This window comes from Chionomys nivalis, chromosome 2 (genome assembly GCF_950005125.1).
Source record: "Chionomys nivalis chromosome 2, mChiNiv1.1, whole genome shotgun sequence".
NCBI classification, from domain to species: Eukaryota; Metazoa; Chordata; class Mammalia; order Rodentia; family Cricetidae; genus Chionomys; species Chionomys nivalis.
The window spans coordinates 66,221,366-66,244,896 of NC_080087.1; the positions used below are offsets into that span (position 1 = coordinate 66,221,366).

Here is a 23,531-nt window from a genome sequence, read left to right on the forward strand (position 1 = left end):
CACAGGACGCCGCAGAGGTACAACCCGACCGGCTTCTCCTTTACGTCACCCACCGCTCCCAACACACGGTTTAAGCCTTCCCTGCGCCGCCTCACGGAGCCACTTTGCCACCTCCTCTCCTCGATCCTTATTGGCTCAAAGCCCTGCTCGTTTCTGTGGTTGCTAGCGGTGATGTAGGCGGGAACAACCTTGGTCGCTAAGATACCCCACTTCCGCTTCCGATACTACAGCGGAAAGCCAATCTGGTTCGCCCAACCAATAGTGAATGGGAAGTAGGCGGGCCTTGGTAGGTTCGGACCAAACAGACGCGACCTTGTGCGGCCAATGGCGGCGGGACGGCCCCTGTAGCGTGGCTCGGGAGCCCCCACGCCCTCTTTGCGTCCTTTCCCCGCGCATTGCCCCGCCCGATCCCGGATTCCGCCCGGCGCTGGCCGCAGCCTGACAGAGACGCCAGGGAGGCAAGATGGCAGCTGCCGACGGGGACGATTCACTCTACCCCATTGCGGTGCTCATAGATGAACTCCGCAATGAAGACGTTCAGGTGTGGGGGACCTTCCGTTAAAGTGTGTTGGGAAGATCGGGGACGGGGATGATCGCGGAATGCGGGAGAGATGGCTCGGGGTTCTCCGGGAGTGGCGGAAGGCAGCGGTGACCAATCAGAATCCAGGTCTCATCTTGCCTAGTGGCAAGATTCGATGAGATGGCGCTCCTGATTGGGTCTTGTCCCCAGTGGAGGGCAAGCCTCGAGGGTCCCTTCTGGGTGCGCGCGGCCGCCCGGGATCTGTGCCTGGGCGGCCCGAGATGGGCTGGGGAGACTACGGCCGCCTGCCAGTCTGATGATTGGCGGTGGACTCAGAATGGCCCCCTGTGGGAGATAGAAGGGGGCGCGTGACCAGCGGAGTAGGGGAAGCCCTCATGGCTGCTGAGGACCGGGATACAGTTCCCATTGCTTTTAGTGTTTTTATATAGCTGGGCCGAGTAAGGACTGATACCAGGACATCCGTCCATTCCTCTCGGGCCTTCGCCTGGTATTTGGGGTAGCTCTCCTGAAGGAGGAGGAAGGAGGATGTGAAAGTATCCTCTCCTGAGATTTAACTAGCCTAATTCAGGGGTGGGTCACGTGTACAGACCCACCTCTTCCCGGTCTCTTCCCAGGCCTGACTGCCAAGCGATTTGATAGTTCTGGTTCAGAGAGAAGAGTGACCTAGGGCCTTTGAGTCGGTTTGCTGTGGTTTTGAAAGAGGTCAGACCTCAAGGCCGCATCATCTCACCTGAGGATAACCTTGTGTGCACTTTATTTCATCGCCCCTGGCTTCTGTTTTCTACAAAATACCGGCTAATAATAGTCCTGGCTTACCCCAGTGGCTGAGGAAATGTAGTAAAATAGAACTGGCTGCTTGTAAAGGCCTCATAAAGGTTAGCTGTTATTTTGGGGGAGTGGCTATTGTGGTACCGTGCTCTGTGGACCTTCTGTTTGTTCCTTTGTATGGAATTGTTTGTGGTGCACTAGGTAACCTGCGGCTAGCCCAGCTTCTAAGTCTTATGTGTATGATTCTGGTTCTGATGCCAGACAGACTGGAATTGTATTCCTGGTCCTTGCGCTTCTTGCTGATTGACTCAAGCAATCGGTGTTTCTCCTCTGTTAAATGGAAATAATTGCCTGGTTATAGGGATACTCTGTGAATTTATGTGTTCAGTAAACACGTGCAGTTATCAGGAATGTTGTTGAGGACAGAAAAGAGACCAAAGCCAGTTATGGTGGTGCCTGCCTGTGATCTCCGCACTCAGGAGGCAGAGGCAGGTTCAAGGCTAGCCTAGACTACATAGTGACACTCTGTATCAACAAAGAAACTGGCTGGTTGCTGTACAGGAAGTTAGGTGTGAAACAGTCAAACAGAACTAAATATACTACCACCTGTAAGAAGTGATTGAGACCTGTCAATGTTGGGATAATGAATCAGCAACTGTTTGTTGGGCCTGTGTTCTCAGCAGTGCTCTAGATGCTTGTGTACAGTGAGAAAAAGAAGAAAAAAGCTGGCTTTGGAAGAATTTACCTTGTAGTGAAGGGTGACAGATAAATACATATTGTGTTGATTGTGAAGAACAGCAAAGAGAAAAATAAGGAAGGTAGGGTACATTATTAGTGTGGGAAGCCTTGTCAAAAAGTTGAAGTTTGAGCCAATACCTGCTTGTCAAGGAAGGAACTGTGAGGACGGAGTACCTAACAACTAAATAGTTGGGTGAGGAGTTGGGCCAGTGGAGAGACTCCTTCCAGGATACAGTATGAGAAGTTGGGGAAGAGGCTTACAGAAAGCAGGAGTAGTATATCTATGTAATAACTGTAGTTCCTAGCTTGAAACAATTTTTGCCACCAGGGATGTTTAGCAATGTCCAGAGATGTTTTGGTTGTCATAACTGGGAGATTGTTGCTGGGTAGAAGTCAGGAATGCTTTTATACATGGTTGCAGACCGTCCCTCATGGGAGGGAAGAGACCCATTTAAAACAACATTAGTGCTAAGGTTGAGGGAAGCTGTTGAATGAAGTGTACACACAGAGACAATAAGGAAGTTGGTTAGCTTAGGTCAGTGTGTCAGTTTTGTAATGCTTCTGTAACAGATTACCATAAATTAAGCAGTATAAAACAGCATAAAGTTTTATTTATGGTTCTGGAGGTCAGAAGTCTGTCTTATGTCTCTCTGGGTGAAGATGACCTCAGATCTTGCAGCTGATTGCTGGCAGCGTAGCTTTGAATTCAGGCCACACGACTACACAGCTTTCTGCCTCTTTTCTCCAGCATTCACAGTGCCATCTTTTCAAAGAAAACAATGGACATAGTTAACAAAATCAAAATTAGAGTGAAAGAACGGCTGCCCATATTCAGACTCCCAACTCTTAGGCATATTTTCTCAATGACAGTATGGACAGATAGAGTGTTTAGGTTCTGGTTGGGGATTCATTGCTTTCCAAAAAGTGCCTGTTTTTCTGCATCAGCTTCCTTGCCTTTTAAAATGGTGTTTCTAGAACAAGACCTCAGAGCACAGTGCCGAGTATGTTAATACACTGGCTAAGCAAACAGGGAGCTAATTTATAGATGTTATGTGCTATTAATACTGGCGTTAAGATTATGAACATGATTATGTTTGCTCCCTGGTACCCTCTGTTGTTCTTAGGGCTGCTGCTCACCAGTTGTGACTCTGACAGCTTTTCGTATAGTCTATTTGGGAGAGGAGCACAAACATCTATCTAAACACAAAGGGAAAAGGAGGCAGGCTGCTAAGACAACCATCCTAGTAGAATTTCATTTTTAAAAATTGAGGCAAGAGGGGCTGGAGAGATGGCTCAGAGGTTAAGAGCAGTGGCTGTTCTTCCAGGGGTCCTGAGTTCAATTCCCAGCAACCACATGGTGGCTCACAACCATCTCTGATGAGATCTGGTGTCCTCTTCTGGCATGTAAGCATACATGTAGACAGAACACGGTGTACATATAAATAGATAAATAAAGATTTATTTTAAAAAATTGAGGCAAGAGCATTGAAAAACTAGTATAGGGTTTAGCAGAAATACAGACTGTGGACCATATCCAGCCACTGGCAGCTTTTGCAAGTAAAGTTTTGCTGGAATACAAGCTTAGCCAGTTTGTTTGCAGAATGTCTCCTTCCTGTGACTGCTGTCGTGCTGAGTACAAATTGAGTGGTTCAGAGACACTGGCCTGTAAGACTGGAAACATTTACTGGTAGTTTAAAGAACAGTTTTGCTGGGTACTGAACAACCACCTGTGGGCTTACTGCTGGCATCTAGGGATTGTTAGTGTTTGCAATATTTGGCTTTTTAACCTTTCCATAGATCTGCATATTTTATAGTTTGACTGAAAATAAGTTTGGGGGTTTAGTAGATGACTTTTTACCACCGAAATGAGATTTGGGACCTCCTTTGTTCTTTCATTGCTCCCAAAGCTACTGTGGTGACACTAAATGGAAAGTTTGGTGTGTACATTTTTTGCTGTGGTTTGTTTTCTTGTGTTTTTGAGGTAAGATGCTGCGTTGTAGTCCAGGCTGATCTGGAACACATGGTGTTCCTACCATAGCCTCCCGAGTGCTGGAGATGCAGGCTTGTACTGCTATGCTCAGACAGTTTTCATCATAGCATTTTTCAGATCCTCAGCATAGTCTGTGAGCCCAGAAACCTCCTTTAAGTTCCCTCAGGTGAGAACCATACTTGTTCAGGATCACAGTAATTTGAAGACCTATTTCCAGTTGTGTGGAGCCTGAAAAGAGAGCAGACTCCCCTGTTCTCCCTCAGCTTCCTCTGTTCTCTTTTTCCTTCCAGGAAGAGTGTTCTCCTGGGGTAATGAAGGGTTTGTAATCCCTCAAGCATTGCCTTCTTCAAATGTTATTTTTTCTGTTTTGGGACAGCTCTGGACCTGGGTAGACAAAAGCACCCTGTGGGAGGAAGAAACAGACAGGGATGCTGCTGCCATGTTCGGCTCTCAGGACTGGTCTAGGCAAGCGTTTCCTTTTTGAGCCTCACTTTCTGTGGAGTAGAGAGGCATGGTCACACATGTTCTTCCCTAGGGTGTTAGCCAGAGACAGTCATTTGTTAAGGCTGATGTAATAAATTACCACAAACAGGATGAATTAAAACCATAAATGTATCTTCTAAAAATCGTGCAGGCCAAAAATCTTAAATCAAGTCAGTGGTCCTCTGAGGTTCCAAGGGAAGTCTGTTTCATCTTTCTTAACTTCAGGGAGCTGTTGGCAATTCTTGGTGTTCTTGACCTTGTGAATATGCCACCCCAGCATCTTCCTACATCTTTATATGACCTGCCTTCTGCAAATATGTCTTCTCCATTTCTGTTGCTATATTATAAGGATACTCATAAAGTCTAGGATCAACTCTGAATTGAGGATGGTTTCATTTTAAGATGAAACATAATACTAGCAAAGATGCTCCTTCACATTCACAAGTACAAGGGATTAGGGCTGGTTTGTGTCTCCCACATGGTGTGTGTTGGAAGAACAGAACTGCTTGCTTTTTCTGTGCTTTCACACCACAGTCAAGAGAGTTCCATGGTCCTAAATGGTGCATGATTTCCCTGCTAGCAAACAAGTGTTCAGTTCTTCGGCCAGTGTTTCTGTAACCTAGTTCAGTCGAGATGCTGTCTACTTGGAGAGTGTTATACCCCACAGTTGAGGTCTCATTCCTAAGTCTGTCTCCCAAACTTCAGGTGCCAGTCGTAAGTCCCAGGTCTTTTTACCTGTGCTTTTTTATCAGCTGCCTGTAAATCAGGTTTCCCACATACCTTATTTGATAACTGACTGGATGAGGAAAACCTGGAAAGTTTTCATCATTCTTACTGGCCTCTGCAATACTCCTTTTGGGTATGGGACAGGATCCATTCTGAAATGGTATTTGTAGTTGACAATCAGGATAAATCCTTTATTGCTACTGTAGTACAGGAATACAGGAAGATGAGGCTTTCTGTGACTGGCCTTGGGTAAGAGATATTTTGACTGTTATGACCTATGTGAGGGTGAAGCTGCAAGCCAAAAACAATAAGGAAAAAACACATGCTTACATGGAGACAGCAAATACACCTTCATGTTGTGGGTCATCCCCACGGAACTAGAGGTATTAGCACTGTTAATGCTTGTCTTGCTTTTTGTTTTTGGATTTTTTAGCATATATTTATGCACCTAATAATGGTTTCATTATGACATTCTTCTGCATCTACATGGTGCACTTTGATCATACTGCTCTCTGTACCCTGACATTCCCTCTGAGCCCCTTCCTCCCATAGGCCTCCTTCTACGTACAATCATCTTAATTAGGGTGGCTTATGGGAACATCAGTAAGGTGTTTTCTTTGATGTGGTCTTACTATATATAGTTCAAGCTGGTCTCAAACTCAAGATCTTCCTGCCATAACTTTCTGCATATCGGGGTCACAGGGGTGTACCACTGTGCCCAACTACTTCCATTCTTAAGGTACTGTTATATTGTTAATTCTTACAGTCCTGGGTTATTTGTTTGTTGTGATGGGTTCACTTGCAGCTAAGGCTGGCCTGGAACTTGGTAGGTAGTCAAGAATGACCTTGAACTTCTGATCCTCCTGCTTCCTTCTGCTTCCCCTTCCAAGTGTTCTTTGTAGTAATGTGAGGAGCAGAGGTAGGAATGGAGTTCAGCTTTAGACTAAACTTGGGAAGACCTGGGAGAGGTTCTGGCTTCCATTGCTACCGTTGCTGTTAGTAAATATTTTTTTTTCAGAAACACAGAATTGCTTGGTTGTATTTTGCTGTTACTATTGATCATTGAGAATCTTCATGAATAGCAGTGGATCAGTCTGGGGATTGACCTAATTGTTTCAGAGCTTTGGTACTCCTGTGGGTCCAAAATTTCTAATGTTCTCTCTTCCTTTGCTTGTCCTTTCATTAGCTTCGCCTCAATAGTATCAAGAAACTCTCCACCATCGCCTTGGCCCTTGGGGTTGAACGGACCAGAAGTGAGCTCCTGCCCTTCCTTACAGGTAAGGATTTCTGGGGAGCAGATGTGGTGAGGACAGTTGAATGGTTCTTACTAATGAGTGAAAAGTAGATTAATAAATTAAAAGTCTTCCCTATGCCACAGTGGCACGGGGCAGTATTCCAGAGGAGCCTAAGTGTGATCCTCTGAGAAAATTATATGGAACGATGGAGCAGCAGAACCTAGTTTAAATCACAGCTTCAACTGTTAGCATTGACTTTAGAAAAGTTTCTTAGATTTTTTTTTCATCTCTAAAATGAAGATAATCTTCGTACTGTATTGTTGATGTGGGCATTAAAGAGCATTAATCATTAATACTTAATTACATAGTTGTTGCATGCCAGCTGACCACTGGACTCTTGTGATTTTGAGTTAACTCTTAGCTCACAGAGTGCTTATGAGAGTGCATATGTTCTTAAATTTACATCTCCATTGTCATTCATCTCAGTCTCTAGCAACACCTTAAAGCAAGGAATGCTACTGTTGTTGATTTGAACATGAAGAAACTGAGGCACAAAAAGATGAAGTGACTCATTTCCCTAGAACTTTTCTGTCTGGAGGTGACCAAAGGGATTTTATATTTAGGCTCTGTAGTGAGCAGTATTAACTAATTGTGAAGAGTTGGGATCTGATGTCACATCTGCCTGGTCAGAGGGTTTGTGGATAAGATAGGCATGATGCCTAAATGAAGACTAAGGCTCCTGTGAAGAGCCAGTGACTGGGCCAGGGATGTATTAAGTGGGGCTCTCTTAGCTTTTGCCAAGTCTACTGTCTGCAGGTGTGCATCAAGTTCTCTGTACAATGGCTGGCACAGTGTGGGCCACCATACTAAATCCCTGCTGTCACTATTCTCATTTTTCCCCTACTGTAGTCCCCTCTAGTCAGAATTGGAAGTAAAGGTTTTCCGTGCTCTCTTACTGACAGAGTGATTTGTGTTGGATCATTTCCTGTGGATGACCTAGGAGAAGTAGAAGGCCCAGCCTTTTGGCCCTCCCTTGTTTGACACATGGGTAGCTGTGGCCTATTGGCGTTAGGTGCCCTGCCACAGTGGCATGACTAATGATGAAGTGTGAAGGTGTGACTATAAACACAGCCGGAAGAGTAGTTTTCTGCATCTGGTATAGAAGATGGTCCCAAGCCAGGGGTCTTCCTTTGGCGATCAGAGATACCCTAAGGTTTAGGATGCTGAGACTTGGCAGCAAAATGACATGAAGAGCAGTTACATGAGTAATGGTACAGGCGACAAGCCAAAGATCCCTGGGTTTTAAAACAAGCTACTGTGGCATAACTCTGCTGAGATCCTGGGAATGCCCTCCACCTCTTGGGCTCTGCTCTTTAGTTGAAAGCTGTTCTATAAGAAGAGTTTAGTTGTATGTAGGTGATTGTGCGAGGAGGGAGCTGGGCAATTAATGAAAATAACCAATATGTGCAACTAGTAAATAAGGTGAGGTGGCAAGACCATCAGGATTAGGGGCACCGGGAGAACCACCTAGGTTATAATGGGCTGCCTTAGCTGGCTTTCTGTACTATATGGAGCCTCTGAGGTTTAATCCTGTTGGTGGGCAAGGTGCCATTGTGGTTAGCTGCTAGAGTACAAAGGGAGTGAGATTTGGGACCACTGTGTGGATATATAGAGAGTGTGTGAGGGGAGGCACAGAGGTCGCAGCCTGCTAGCAAGGTAATATCTGAGAACAGAGGCCCTGTAGTCAGAGGTCAGGGTTCAGTCCTGTTTTGCTGTTTTCTTTCCTCTGCAGTGTCAGGAATCACATAATGGGATCGTGACAGTTCACTAAGCTAGTAGGATAATGCTACTCAGATGTATTATTTGAAAATTGCATGTGGCATTTTAATAATCCAGATGGGAAGAACTGTGGGAGCCTGAGTGTGCTGGAGACCAAAGACTGAAAAGGAACTGTGATTCAGACAGATTTATTTTTGAGCTGCTGGAAATCTAAGTAATGTCAGATTTCTTCTGCTCTGGGCTCAGAAAGTGTTCAGAACAGGAAGCAGCAGACACATGAAAAGGACACTGGTAGTGCTTCAGCAAGTACAAGCTAAAGGCCTGTAAGCTCATATCTAAAAAACATTCAGCTTTTCTTTTTTCTTTTTGTGAGGGAAAATTACTGAGCTATATTAGTTTACTAGGACAAGGCCTCAGACTAGGCGTCTTGAACAGCTGTGTTTTTTGCAGTTCTAGAATCTGGAACTGTGAGGTCAAGGTATCAATAGCATTGGTCTAGGTTTCTCCTGAGGCTCCTCTGCTTGCCTTCCTCATGGCAAATCCAAGATGAAAGAATGTTAAAGTGCTGGTGAACAGCCAGTGACTTCACATTATGGGAGCAGCCAGCATTTCCCTCAGGAGAAGCAGAACCTGAGAGAGGCACAGGTAGTTTCCCTGTCGCTTGGCTGCTTGTTCTTATAACAGACCGATTTCCAAACATGCTACTCTGACTCTGGCAGGAACTGGAGTACACCAAAGCTAGTCTTGACTGCAAGTGATCATGGCTTCTGATCTCATGCTTGGTAAAAGTAGAAGAAGGGGAGAGAATGAGTTCAGGCAGCAAAGGATCTGACTTAGTCTAGCAGCTTCTTGGAAATTCTACAAGCAATCAACAGTGGCTGAACCAAGCCCAAAAAGGAAGAAAATTTCCTGGCTGAAGACGTAGGAGTTCCTAAAAGCGGTGCTGCGTGTTTAAACTAGACCCAACCAGAAATTCCATTGACTGTCCTGGGCTGTATACATATGATTGTGTTTGTCCCCATTGAGAGAGCGCCAAAACTGAGGCTTAGTAGTGGTGCCACTCTGCTACCACCCCCCACCTAGCACAGAAAAGGCAGTTGTGGGACCTGGCTCGTTCTGCTTGGCAGGTAGCAGATGAGGAGGAGTGACAGGCAGGGAGATAGGGATGCTGACAATGAGGAGGCACAGGGCTGTTTGCTTGTTTGAAGCTTGGGTCACTGGTTCAGCTTGAGTCTTTGATGGACTTGGTCCTTGTCCCACAGACACTATCTATGATGAAGATGAAGTCCTCTTGGCCTTGGCTGAACAACTGGGAACCTTCACCACTTTGGTGGGAGGACCTGAGTATGTGCACTGCCTGCTGGTGAGTGAAAGCTGGGAGGTCCTCTAATCCTTTTCTCTACCTTGGGGTCAAAACTGTGGTTCTGCCTATGGGTAATGGGGACCAAGAAGGAGAGGGATTAGGGAGGCTGGAGGTCATCCTAGAATGGATGGTCTTTTGGTGTCACTTATGTCAAGTCATTAGTGCCATTTAATCTCCAGTTACCATTCATTCTGTATCCTTACCCACATTAGGACCAGTGGGCAACCCACTTGTAGGGTTGTGGGTTTGGGGTCAGGCAGGTTTCTGCCACATACTGATAGGCCTTTTAAGAGTGCTAACCTTTCTAACTGCCCTGGTCAATTGGAGGTCCCCGAAGCCCACCCTGATAAATGACTTAGATTCCCTCACATAGCACTTGGCGTGTAGTAAGTACTCACAGTTAGACGCTGTGGTTTTCATGGTTGGGTAGGAAGGTATACCTGATACACGAATCAATATAAATATAGAGTACCAGGATGTTGAGCCATCTTGTCAGGGACTCCTAGCTAGTAAGTGGCAGAGCTGGATTTTCAAGATTGTTTGCTTGAGTGCACCAGGCCTTACCTTACCATACCATCTGTCTGTGTATCTCTTTTGGATGACAGCTGAAAACACAGAGAGGATTTGATACTGCCATGACCTGTTGTGTAGGGAAGGAGAGCCAAAAGGTCTTTTAGATCTTGGCTTGTAGCTAATAGTAGCTTAGGCAAATTACATAGCCTGTGTGCTTCAGATTCCTGTTCTTTGATTAGTGAGGACAGTATCAAAGACTGTTTCACAAGACTCATAGAAAGGAGTGACAAATATGTCAGCAATACAATGGCATGGTCTAAAACCTAGTACATGGGTGCTGGAGCCAGCATCAACAATGATTATTGTACATGGAGAGGTACACACACATGGGCCTCCTTGAGAATTGGTTCATGGACCCAGTAAAATTCCTTTAGGAGTCCTCATGGGACGCTTTTAATGAAGGATGGGGTGGAGAGATCAGAGGAGTCTCATTAGATCAGGCCATGAGGTAGGGTTCCATAGCTGTGACAATAGAGAAAACACTGTTTTCTAACCTTGTGTTCTCGTCACAGCCACCCCTTGAGTCACTGGCCACAGTGGAGGAGACAGTAGTACGAGACAAGGCGGTAGAATCCTTACGGGCCATCTCACACGAGCATTCACCTTCCGACCTAGAGGCTCATTTTGTGCCTCTGGTGAAGCGGCTGGCGGGTGGAGACTGGTTCACCTCCCGCACCTCGGCCTGCGGCCTCTTCTCGGTCTGCTACCCCCGAGTATCCAGTGCTGTGAAGGCAGAACTTCGACAGTGAGTCCTTACTCTCCATCACCTTCCTTGCGTTTCTCAATGTCTCAGCCCCTCTAGGTCTTCCCAGAACCTAATGTTGCTGAGCTCTTCCTGCTCCCTCCTCAGTTCTCTTCAGGGAGGCTTGTTCTTGACAGTGGCCTCTGGACACCACAGGGGTGAATTTGCCTGACCTGCCTTCTTGGAAATTCATTCCTGCTGGTGGTTACACATGGCCTGCTTGGAAGAGAATCTAGAATGCCACACAACAAATGGTGTCTGGTGTTACTTTCAGTCTAGACCCCTGAGTAGACATTCCTGGCAGTTGCTGAGTGTCTTGTTGCTCAGATCTATGAAACCCAGGTCCTGATCTGTCACTCCAGAGTACTGGCCTACAGCCATATGCACATACTGGGATGTCTCCATTACTCCCTGTGTGTCTCTGACTGAGGCTTTTGACAAGGAAGACCTGTCAGTGGCATTTTAAAGAGTTTTATGGCCATGGCCACATAAAGAGTACTGTGTTGTAGTCTTTCACTGAGACCTCAAGTTAGCTGTGTGGGGATGTGCCATTGCCTTTGGTCCTGTTGGTAGGACTGGAAAGACAGAGTTCATGAGTTATACAAAGTCACCATTGTTAGCAGTAGAGTCTACAGCATAGCCAGCAGTGTTCTGTGTTAATGCTGGACTGCCAGCTGCTAGGGCTTACCAAGATCTTAAGTCCAGGCCTCGACCCATCCCAGGTACTTCCGGAACCTGTGCTCAGACGACACCCCCATGGTGCGGCGGGCCGCAGCCTCCAAGCTGGGGGAGTTTGCCAAGGTCCTGGAACTGGACAATGTCAAGAGTGAGATCATTCCCATGTTCTCTAACCTGGCCTCTGACGAGCAGGTGAGTCAGTCCCCAGCTCTCACCATGCCCTTACTTGCTGAGGCAAGGGACCCTCAGCTCAGTAGGTCTCTGCTACCCTAAGCCACCCCATTCTCCCTAGGACTCGGTGCGGCTGCTGGCAGTGGAGGCATGTGTGAACATTGCCCAGCTTCTACCCCAGGAGGACCTGGAGGCCTTAGTGATGCCCACCTTGCGCCAGGCTGCTGAAGATAAGTCCTGGCGTGTCCGCTACATGGTGGCTGACAAGTTCACAGAGGTAGGTTGGTATGGTTCCACAGTTGGGTACACTGAGGTTCTCTGAGGGGAGGAGTGAGCCATATGTGGGAGCTGGCACCACAGTCCTCAATTTTAATAAACATTCCATTGATCTCGCAGAACCAACCCTGGATGCATGAATGGCAACTGAGAGTGCAAAGATAAAAATGATTCTGAAGCCAAGTTCTGACTCTGAAAGCATATTCCCTGACCTCAAAACTTCCTTAAGATACAGTCCAAGAGTTAGTTGTCAGAGTAATGCCACAAACTAGACAGAACAGGGACAAGATCAAAATTTTCTTACCTGACAGCATGCCTCCACCTGCTGTCTTTACCCCTCAGTGCTGAGAGTTGATCCTAGAGCTTGGCCCATTTGACCCATGCTAGGCAAGTGCTCTACTGCTGTGCTCTAATTCCAGGCCCATAGTTATTAGCAGTGCCTTTGATGGAGGTCCTGCAGTCAGTGAATTACACACATACATTGCCTTCAAGGAGCAAGCTGAAGGTCAGCCTCAATAGAAAGTGCTGATGGAATGTGCTGTTCTCTGTGCCTCATGGCATTGAGAGGAGGAGGTCGTGTTCCAGCTGGTTATGAGGATAAGGAAGTGGCATCTAGATAGGAGCTATATCCCGACAAGACAGCCTGTGCAGAGGTGAGAGACAGAATGAGCAAGGATCCTGGGATTCAGCGAGAGAAGGGACAGAAGTGATGGACAAGAGCTCTTCCTCGTGATGATTACTGGGGTCTGCTGGAAGGCTCAGCCCTAAGGACTGTTTTTGTGGGCAAAGGAAGTTGTTGGCAAGAAGTCTGTGTGCCTAAAAGGCTTAGTACCATAGTAAAAGCAAGAGAGTCAGTTTCCTGCTCCTTCCTCTCAGAGGGAAGCAGGCTTACGCTAGGCCTTGGAAGATGGGACCCTTGTGCTTTGGAAATGACAATCTGCCCACGGCCAACCGCAAACATGTTCTTAAATAAGAGGTAGTGTGTGCTCAAGATAATATGAGATCCTGTAGAACTTTTACTTACTTATTCTCTTGGTAGTAGTGAGTCATCCTGCTTCTAACTGATCTTCGAAGCAGGTTGAAGCAGACCCACATATATGCTTTTTTCTGGATCCTCAAGACTGGTAGGGTTCCTGTATCTTCTAACTCACTCATTTCTTTTTCTTCTTTTTCTTTTTCTTTCTTTTGGTTTTTCAAGACAGGGTTTCTTGTAGCTTTGGAGCCTGTCCTGGAACTAGCTCTTGAACTTAATGGAGATCGCCTGCCTCTGCCTCCCCAGTGCTGGGATTAAAGGCGTGCGCCACTACCGCCCGGCCCTCTTATTTCAATTACAAAAATGATACTCACTTCTTGTAGCCAATTAGATAAAATACAAATATGCTTATATTTTCTTGTCAGATGAAAATGAGGGCCACCTACTGTAGGTAATGGAAAATCCAACCCAAGTAACCTGAAGTAAATGGAAAACATATAGTGGTAGATGTCCTAGAACTTTCCTTCTGTTTCTGAGGAAGCCAGAGTTCAGGGAGGTGATGACTTCACCCATGATCGTGTTGTGGTGCTGGTATTAGGTCCCCACTGCTGCGTCTTAGCATCGTCCTGGTGCCTTCACCTCAATTTTTGCCTTGTTAGCTCTGAGCAGCTGCCAGACTTTCAGTGTTGCCCTCCTCTTTATCTACAGCTCCAGAAAGCAGTGGGGCCTGAGATCACCAAAACAGATCTAGTACCTGCCTTCCAGAACCTGATGAAGGACTGTGAGGCCGAGGTGAGGGCCGCAGCCTCCCACAAGGTCAAAGGTTGGTGCTGGCAATCAGAACCTAGCAGGGGGATGTCTGAGAGGCAGAAATGGGATTGGGCCATCAAGTCTAAGCAGCACCTTTCTGTCTCTGCCCACAGAGTTCTGTGAGAATCTCTCAGCTGACTGTCGGGAGAATGTGATCATGACCCAGATCTTGCCCTGCATCAAGGTAATGGAGTGCTTGCTTGTAGGATTTGAGACTTCCAGAGAGGGGTACAGATTTGGTTTTGAGTATATTCAGAGCCAAGCTAGGTTTGCATCCTTTCAGGACACACAGTAACTGAGTTTAACAGTCCTGGGTTTGGCTGTAGGCAAAATCTGAGGGTTGCAACTAACCCTAAGATCTAAGGGATGTGTTTGCCTTCAAAGGCCACTGAGTTCCCTCATCCACAGATCTTGTGGAATGGGGCAGTGGCTGCTGGAAGCAGGGCTCACATAACAAGCAAGGGAGGACTTGTGAATACATGCAGTGCGTGCCTGAGCTGCCCTGATTGTGTTAAAAGTAGGAGAGTGTGGTCTCCTCAAGCCATTAGGACTGAGGTATGTGTAGCCACTTGCCACTAAAGGGGTTTTTCTGACCCTGGGCTTCCTCCTTCCTTCTCCTCTCTAGGAGCTCGTTTCAGATGCCAACCAACACGTCAAATCAGCACTGGCTTCAGTCATCATGGGCCTCTCTCCCATTCTCGGCAAAGACAACACCATCGAACATCTCTTGCCACTCTTCTTGGCTCAGCTCAAGGATGAGGTGAGAGCACCAGGAATGTTTTCAGCACTTTGCAGAGATGGTAGTCTACTGTTCACCCAGTTTTCCAAGAATGTTTAGAATCTTGGCACCAGGCACCACACTTCACACTCCTGCTAGATGACAGGCAAAAGTGTCTGCTTTTTCGCTCACTCTTGTTAGATAGTTCTTCATGTTCCCTTAACTTCATACTCATCCTTTCCCCGAGTATTGAGAGATGAGCAAAGACCAAGACAGTGGTGATCCTCAGGTATGCACAGAGTATGCCAGTGGAGAGGAACAGATGTGTAACCCATCCCATAGTTCCATTTAGACACTGTGGGTACCGGGAGAGGTACGCCATGATTTTTAGGTTAATGTACCATAGAGACCCTAATACAATGTCATAGAAAGTTATGATTCCTCTCAAATCATTCCAACTGGTCCTGTGGTGAGAGATTGACTTTGCTGGCCTGGCTTTCTCAGTCTGAAGTCACAGCTGTAATCTTACCTCTTGGCCCACTGAAGGGTTTGGCTCAAGCTTGTGTCTTCTATGTGTTCCATTGACCATAGCCAGTCAGGTCACCATACCTGGCTGTGCAGGTGACCTAGACCAGAGAACCAAAGAGGTCACTGTTGTGACAGCTCAGGGAATTGGATTTGAACCTGTAGGCAAGTGCTGTAGCTGCAAGAGATCCTTTTGTTAAGAAAGTGTAGTTGCCAGTGTTAGGGAGAGATGAGAGAGAGCCAGAGCTCTTGAATGCATGCCAGGCCAGAGTGCTGCTGTCCATTCAAATTTTTTTTCTGGAGGCAGGGTTTTTCTGTGTCGCTCTGGCTGTCCTGGAACTAGCTTTGTAGACCAGGCTGGCCTCAATGGAGATCCGCCTGCCTCTGCCTCCCGAGTGCTGGGGATTAAAGGCATGAGCCACACTTCCTGGCCAATTCAAATTCTTTAATGGAACACTTTTGTGAAGTGCCTAGTGACTGATTCTATAATAATAACCCATTCTCGGGATGGGAAAAAGATTTCTCATAGGCTGTTTCCTTCTTCAGAAGTCTTTCTTTAGAGAAGGTTTATGAAGTCAGTTGAAAGGTCTAACATTCGCAACTCTGGTTCTGTAGATAAAAAAAAGCAAACATCAGACTAAAACAAACAATAAAATCTCTTCATGAATCTGGGTTTTGGGTTTTCCAGAGAACTTGCGTTCTGTGGCCTCTGTCGGACCAGTCCATGTTTTTTTTCCTATGGGTGTCTCTGCTCTCTGGAGTGAGTGTGGGTGGATACAGACTGTAAATCAGAGTTTGCAATGCTTGGAATCAGGCAGATCAGAGGCTCATCACATGTGCTCCCTCCCTGGTCTGGCATTAGCAAGGTGAAGTGATGAGAGTGATAATAGGCCCTACACATGTGCTCCTCCTTGTTCCAGACACTAGGCGCTTCAGCTCGTTGAGCAGAGAACCTCAGCTACTTTTGAGACTAGATGGACATTTGGATATTCCAAGTTACAGGACAATACCTAGAAAGGAGCCCTTACCTGCTCCTATCACTTTTCTTTTTCTTTTTTTAAATTTATTAAAAATTTCCACCTCCTCCCATTTCCCTCCCACTCCCCCAACTTCCCCGCCTCCTCCCTCTCCAGTCCTAAGAGAAGTCAGGGTGCCCTGCCCTGTGGGAAGTCCAAGGCCCTCCCCACTCCATCCAGGTCTAGGAAGGTGAGCATCCAAACAGACTAGGCTCCCAAAAAGCCAGTACATGCAGTAGGGTCAAACCCGGTGTCATTATCATTGGCTTCTCAGCCCGCCCTCATTGTCAGCCACATTTAGAGAGTCCGGTTTGATCACATGGTCGTTCAGTCCCAGTCCAGCTGGCCTTGGTGAGCACCCATTAGATCAATCTCCATCTCCGTGGGTGGATGTCCTATCACTTTTCTAAGGCTGCTGTACTAAGTGCTCTTTTAATCCTTCTATCGTCTTTTCAAGTGTCCCGAGGTGCGGCTGAACATCATCTCCAACCTGGACTGCGTGAATGAGGTGATTGGTATCCGGCAGCTCTCTCAGTCCCTGCTCCCTGCCATTGTGGAGCTGGCTGAGGATGCCAAGTGGCGAGTGCGGCTGGCCATCATTGAGTACATGCCTCTGCTGGCTGGACAGCTGGTGAGTGAGGAACCAGGTTTTGTTGGCCATGAACTGATAAGATTTCAGGGTCTGGTCTGGGCATAACTCTAGTGCCAGGGCTGTGGTGCTGTAACTAGGGGCTTAGAGCCTCCTCCGTGGAGGGATGTCTGAACTCAGGAACTGATGCAAGGAGTTCAGTCAGACGAAGAAGACTGGCAGGTCTGGTGATCAGAACTGCCTGATTCTCTGGAACCCCTCTCTTTCTCCCCTTTCCCCCTCAGGCCCTTACCAATCTTTTCCCCTCCGCAGGGTGTGGAATTTTTTGATGAGAAACTTAACTCTTTGTGTATGGCCTGGCTGGTGGATCATGGTAAGTACCCCCAGCAATACAGCAGGACAGGTTAGTAGCTGCAAGGACAGATGAGCTGGCACATTTCCTTGTCAGTGCTCACCTGTTGTTTAAAAACCCTAGAGAAGTGTAGGTTAGGAGTGGGGTGTGGTGGGTGTCTGTGGATTCCTACACTCAAACTCAAACATAAAGACTTCTCACTGTGGTCTCTCGGGCCCTTGTAAGACTTGTTCCTTGGTTTTATTAAGTGGTTAAAAAAATAAAAGTTTTTGTTTTTCTCAGTCAAGCAGTTTTAGGTAGTATGCTTAAATAGCTTCAGATGTAATTTGCACAAGTAGAGCCTCAGTTAGTACTTCTGGATAATGAGGCAAGTGGCATCTGTCTCTTTGGGTGGCCAGAAGGTGCTGTAAGAGAAGAAACAGGGCAAAATGTAGCAAGTGCTATTTCTTATTTTGGCTGAATTGACTCTACCTGTGTAGTCTGGCCACTGGGTCCTCACCTTAGGCAGAAACAGGTGTGGTCATGGTCAGTCCTTCACCCTGAATCACCTCCCTTGCCCTTTCCTTTTCCCTACTATAGTCTACGCCATCCGTGAGGCTGCCACCAGCAACCTCAAGAAGCTAGTGGAGAAGTTCGGGAAGGAGTGGGCCCATGCCACTATCATCCCCAAGGTCTTAGCCATGTCTGGAGACCCTAACTACCTGCACCGCATGACCACACTCTTCTGCATCAATGTAAGCACCCCGACTGCCTGAGAATGGGAGTGCCCCTAAGATGAAGGTGGTGGTGGTGGTTTTGCTTCTACATAGAAACATGATTTGGGCCAGGGATGAATCTCTGAAGACTGCAGGCAAAAGCTTGAGTCTGCAGTGTCAGATTAGGCTTCTGGAGGCTAAGGATTGCATGATGAGAGATCCAAGGTTGAGAGGGTAGTAGAGCACATGTGTTCACACGGAAGCACTTTCTGCTTGCTGAGCAGGAGAGCAAGCGTGTGGCTCTGGAGTTGACCCAGTTCAGTTCCAGCTGTGTCACACATCAGAGCACCTAACAGTCAATGCTTTGGTTTGCTCACCTTTGTAGATTTATGATGGTGCTCACCAGGCTGTGAAGAGTAATGTAATAAATAGCCACAGAAGACATAGAACAGCTCTGATTTTGTGTCAGAGTATAGTTACTGATTTTCATTAGTGTCTTACTTATTCTTGCTGTTTTACTGACACTAGAAGCTAAAGCATGGCTTGGAAATGACTCATTTCCTCCATACTACAATTTGGAGACTCCTGTATTAAGGAGGAATTTCAGGAGTTAGGAATCAAAACCACTCAAACCTTGAGGATGAAGGAAATCCAGACAAAGCACAGTCAATCCTCAAAGAAGACTGTTTAGGGATTTCGGAGCTACAAGAGGGTAACCGCTCCCTGGGGTTGATGCCTCTGGACCCAGATCCTCCCGTGTTTCTCTGGGAACCTGACGATGACCCAGGTGGCCTGGTCAGGTGGGGAGACATGAGGACCTAGCAGTGAAACTTGCATAATCATGCTTCTGCCATTCACTGGTCGCAGGTGCTGTCTGAGGTCTGTGGGCAGGATATCACCACCAAGCACATGTTGCCCACAGTGCTTCGTATGGCTGGGGACCCAGTTGCCAATGTCCGCTTCAATGTGGCCAAATCACTACAGAAAATAGGACCCATTCTTGACAACAGGTGAGATCTGGGGCTTGTTCTAAACATCTTAGATATTTTGAAGACGAGGGGCAGGGTTTGAAGCCATCTTGCTTATGACCCTAGCTGCTGCTTCTTTACTTTCCACAATGTCTGTTTTTTTCTGTTTTAGAATGAGAATTCATTCCCACAAAATAGAATAAAAGAAAAGAGAGGGTGGTAGTTGCAGCCTTGTGCTACAATGAATTACTCCAAAATGAAATTAGCCAATATTTATTTATTAGATATTTTATCTGTGTAGATTAAGTTACGCTTGTATCTAAAATTTACACTTGTACCACAGACAGCACATAACCAAAATATAAGTAATGAAGTACACTTAACATTTCTAGTGAGTCTATTAAACAGTGCCCTGGGAAGCTTTGGGAAACATGTATATACATAATTAAGAAACGGTGAAGTGGACATTCATGTCTCACTGAACCGTTTTCCAGAGCACACAAAGCACTCAGGTGTGTGGAACAGCAGGTACCATTGCAGTTTGATGGAAAAATGTTCATTTTTTTCTAAAAATGACTAGATCACTTGGATGCCCACATAAAATAAGTAGAATTCCTGCCTCTGCATAAACAAATTCATCTGAAGTAAGTTTTCGGAATCAGGATTGTGAAGAAAATGTGTAGAAAATACAGAAGAATATCTTCATGACATGGGCAGCACACAGACCAGCTGAGTTGTATAAGGAAGAGTTTGACAAGATGGCCTCATGGAAATGGAAAGCTGTGTATCTGCTGACAGGGAGGAGATGTTTCTATGTGGAAAGAATTTGTCTAGAATCTTATAGGTGGGAAGACAAGGAAACTCCCAGTTACGGTTGGGAAGAAGACAAAGGGAAGGAGGGTTGTGGCATTCAAGTGGGAGTATTGGAAGCAGGAAGGTGCAAGTCGGGAGGAGATGGAGGAGGCAAGTTGTCCATCAAAGCAGTATGTGTGACAGTATTATGAGGAATCCTGTTCTTTTGTGCTAATTTGAAAATAGGATCTTCATGTGCTCAGTGAGCACCTGAGAAGGTGCGACTGACTAGGTGCTGAGCACCGTAGACTGTTGGGACAGCACGGGTTACAGCAGAAGTACTCTGAACACCAGGATGGTGGGAGCTATGGAACAGCTGGGATGCCCACCTGCGATGGCTTTAAAGGCTGAGCATTTTAAGTGGATGAATGCAGTTAGGTTGGTGTAGACCCTGAGCTAGGCCTTGCTTTTAGAGAAATGAGTACTCCTCCTCCCACCACCCACTCAAATGTAGTGGCTATGGGTGTCCTCTGTCCCCCTTAGCCTGTTGGCCACTAGGTCAAGAGGGGAAGGAGGCAGGTGGGGCATGATAACCCATGACTACAGAGACAGCCTTCTGACAGATTTCAGTGAATATATTCTAGAATATAAGGAAAATATAGGATTGCGAGCCTGGGGCTTAATTTGCATTAATTTTATGCAAAACCTTAATTTGCATTAAGTGGCATGCTCCTGTCACAAGGCTCAGTATATGGCAGTAGGGTCCTATAGCAGCTCCTACAAGCTAAAGATGAATCTGCAGCTGGTTTAGTGACAGCTTTTAGATAAGGTCAGTCCTTCAGGTTCAGGAACGTTCTCCAGACAAGGACAGTAGAGAGCAGGAACCTTTGCTGGAGGGAGGAAGCTCCATTTTGCCAAGCTTATTGAGATAAACTGCTAGGCCACTGGGAGGCCATGACCTCTGACTAGCCAACATTGTCTTCCAACACGTGGCCTTATGTATCGTAGCCATAAGACAGAAACAGCTAAATACTTTCACATAGTGAAAGTGTGACTTATTCACAGGACAGAAAACTTAGTAATGAGAAAAGAGGTGCCTGTTTCTAAGTAGCAACATGTATAATTATGGATGATTTGTTGGCATCATACTGGTGGAGATGCTAGACCCAGGAAAATAAGCCATTTATATTGAGTTTAAAATAGACGGGTGCCAGAGAGATAATGGCTCAATGGTCAAGTGCGTTAGCTGCTCTTGCAGAGGACCTTGGTTCACTTCCCAGCACCCAGACGAAAGCTCACAAGTGCTTATAACTCTAGTTCTAGGGTATCCAAACCTGACACATACACCAATTACCAAGAACTCACAAAAGTGTGTGCACAAACACACACAAGTAAATAATTTTTTGTGGATAAAAGTCTAATAGCCAGGCATGGTGGTACACAGCTTCCCAGCACTCTACAGGTTGAGGCAAAAGGTCATGAGCTGTAGACCAGCTTGGGCTATATAGTTTGAGGTCATGTGTAGTGATTTATATAGTAAGACCTGCCTCCCCAAAACAAAGCAAGCAAGCAAACAACAAAAGCAAAGCAACCTTAAGTGTTAGGAATGAGGGAGGGTTGTATGGAGGGAGAGAAGAGGAGCTGCCTGCTAACTAAAGGAGACATCTGATACCTGTATGTCTCGTCTCTGCTTCATAGCCTTAAACCTTTGTCTCTGAGATGTACCTGCATGTCTCACAACTTACAAGACAGGCAGATCTCCCTGTGTAGATGTAACTTCAGGGCTCCTTGAAATCAGGAAGCCTTTGATCTTTCTGCCATGCACATTAATTGGTCTTGTCTTCTGGTCTGGGCTCATCTGGGTAAGAATCTAGAGTGATATACCTCTGTATTCATACCAGACACACAGTACCTTAGTGAATATACATTTAGTCAGTGAAAGAATCTGCTGAGCTCCAAGACCTGTGTGCTCACCTGGGCGCCCCAGAGTTTCCTTGTTTAGCTGATTCCAAGCCTACTTGTGTGTGCACTCGTCCTATATGCTACTTTATGATATGGTATGACTCTCTTGATACTTACCTGCACAGGAGCCATCTTCCTGCCTGTGATCCCCCTGTCTCAGCCTAGCCTTGTTCACCACCTTCTTTTTTTCTCCCTTTCCAGCACACTGCAGAGTGAAGTCAAGCCCATCCTGGAGAAGCTGACGCAGGACCAGGATGTAGATGTCAAGTACTTTGCCCAGGAGGCGCTGACTGGTAAGGACCTGAGAGTATAGAGCCCTGAAAGAAGGGTAAGGGTGCCTGGGGAGGGGGGAGAATTTGGTAGTGTAGGTAGGCAGTGTAGTCCAGTTCTGAGGCCTGATTGTTCCTTGTTTCCCCAGTTCTGTCTCTTGCCTGATGCTGGAAGAAGAACCATTGCCGGCCTCTGGTGTCCGCCCTCCAACCCCCACCAAGTACCTCCCTTAGGGAGGTAGGTGGAGGCCAATGACTGTCACTCCCTGTGCATGGTCTGACCCCAGGCCCCTCCCCCAGCACGGTTCCTCCTCTCTGTAGCCTGGGAAGACTTTTGTCCACCTCCCAAGGGGCTGGGACAGTGCAAGTTGGGGCAGGGCAGCAGCCTGAAAGGAAAAGCTGGCTGTTCCTGCCCATAGTGGGAGAGATGGAGCATCCTAGGTCACTGGCTCCTGCTGCTGTAATAGGGACCCTCACCCATCTACTCACCACCTCCCTTTCTCCAACCCCTGAACCATGTTTTTTTTGTGTGTGTGTGTCAACTGTGCCATTTTTATTTTATTCCTTTCCCTACTCTTCTCACAGAGAAATAAATGTGTAGAAATAGTTGGTCTCTAGTCTTAGTCATCAGAATGGAGGAAAAAGCGCTGCCTGGGGGTTGGTTCTCTGCTCTGTTCCTGAGGAGACTGTCCTGCAACTATCCCTCCTGCTGTCATGAGGAAGAAGGATTTGAACTGGCAAGAGTGCAGCAAGAGCCACAAGGCAGAGGGCCCAGAGGCTGCTCGGCAGGGTCCCGGGATGAAGCTTAGGTTTTTAAGCGCTGGCATAATTCTCAGGTTTGTGTAGTGTTAACTGGGTTAGCGCCTGCGATGGAGTCCTGGCCTGTGTGAGCCCTCACTAGGATAGCACTTACAAGCTCTGTGGGCCACTTGCTGTGCTGTCAGGTTGGCTGGTGAATCCATGTAAGTATGCAAGTAAAACCTTCATACCAGGAGACGGGTTAGGGCTCTTTGTGGAGTCTTAGGACATGGCTTCATAGTGCTTTGTAGGCATTTTATATGAAGACAAAACCATTCGTTCTCAGTGTCTGCCCTGCCCTTATTTTTGAAGATTGATTTTTTTTGCTTTTATTATAATTATTATCATCATCATTATATTTGTGTTTCTAGCCATGTGTTTGCATGTACCCCCACAGACAAGAAGAGGGTTAGGAATACAGGCAGTTGTGAGCCTTTTGACGTGGATGTTGGGAACTAAACATGACTCCTCTGAAGAAACAACAAACACTCTTAACCATTAAGTCGTCTCTCCAGCATCTGCTCTCCCCTTAATGTGGAAGTGCTTTTAGCTGTTGGAGTGTCCAGTGGTGTGACTAAATTCTGGCCAAAATGACATGGAAAGAAGTAGTACTCACAGCATATCACAGGGAAGGCATGATCCTCCTTTCTATTCTCGAATGCAGACCAAATGTCTGGAGTAGGGTCAGTCATTTTAGGTCAGGGAAGTCATAATGTAGGCCAGGCAGGCCAAAGGAGTAAGACAGAGCCTGAATCCCTCACACTGTTCAGCTAGCCATTATTGGTGACTGTGGAACTGTTAAATAACTGGAGTCTTGAAGGTCACCCCAATTCTCACCAAAGGAGGCCAAAAGCCCCTGAAAAAGGAACAAGGGACTTAGATACATTGTATACCAAGAAGAGTCTCAGAGGAAATAACTTTGGAGTAACATGTGGCTCACATGGATGGGAAGTAACTGTAGCATTGAGTGACTGGTTTTATCAGTTCTTCCCTCATGTTCC

The 23,531-nt window shown here is 46.5% G+C and overlaps 1 protein-coding gene across 1 annotated transcript; it reads left to right on the forward strand.

Moving 5' to 3' along the window:
* Positions 1-375: 375 nt before the first annotated feature.
* Ppp2r1a (protein phosphatase 2 scaffold subunit Aalpha) lies at positions 376-22,338 on the forward strand. Its single transcript, XM_057763121.1, has 15 exons — positions 376-541; positions 6,433-6,523; positions 9,523-9,623; positions 10,709-10,941; positions 11,661-11,808; positions 11,909-12,064; positions 13,745-13,859; positions 13,960-14,030; positions 14,472-14,606; positions 16,563-16,736; positions 17,007-17,067; positions 17,626-17,780; positions 18,609-18,751; positions 21,665-21,756; positions 21,882-22,338. Exons 1-15 carry the CDS (start codon positions 464-466, stop codon positions 21,896-21,898), a joined length of 1,770 nt encoding a protein of 589 aa, XP_057619104.1. The 5' UTR covers positions 376-463; the 3' UTR covers positions 21,899-22,338.
* Positions 22,339-23,531: the final 1,193 nt, after the last annotated feature.

Coding starts and splice junctions, on each gene's coding strand:
- Ppp2r1a (XM_057763121.1), top strand. CDS start 464: ATGGCAGCTGCCGACGGGGACGATTCACTCTACCCCATTGCGGTGCTC. Junction 6,524..9,522: donor GCTCCTGCCCTTCCTTACAG/GTAAGGATTTCT, acceptor CTTGTCCCACAG/ACACTATCTATGATGAAGAT. Junction 17,068..17,625: donor GGCCTGGCTGGTGGATCATG/GTAAGTACCCCC, acceptor TCCCTACTATAG/TCTACGCCATCCGTGAGGCT.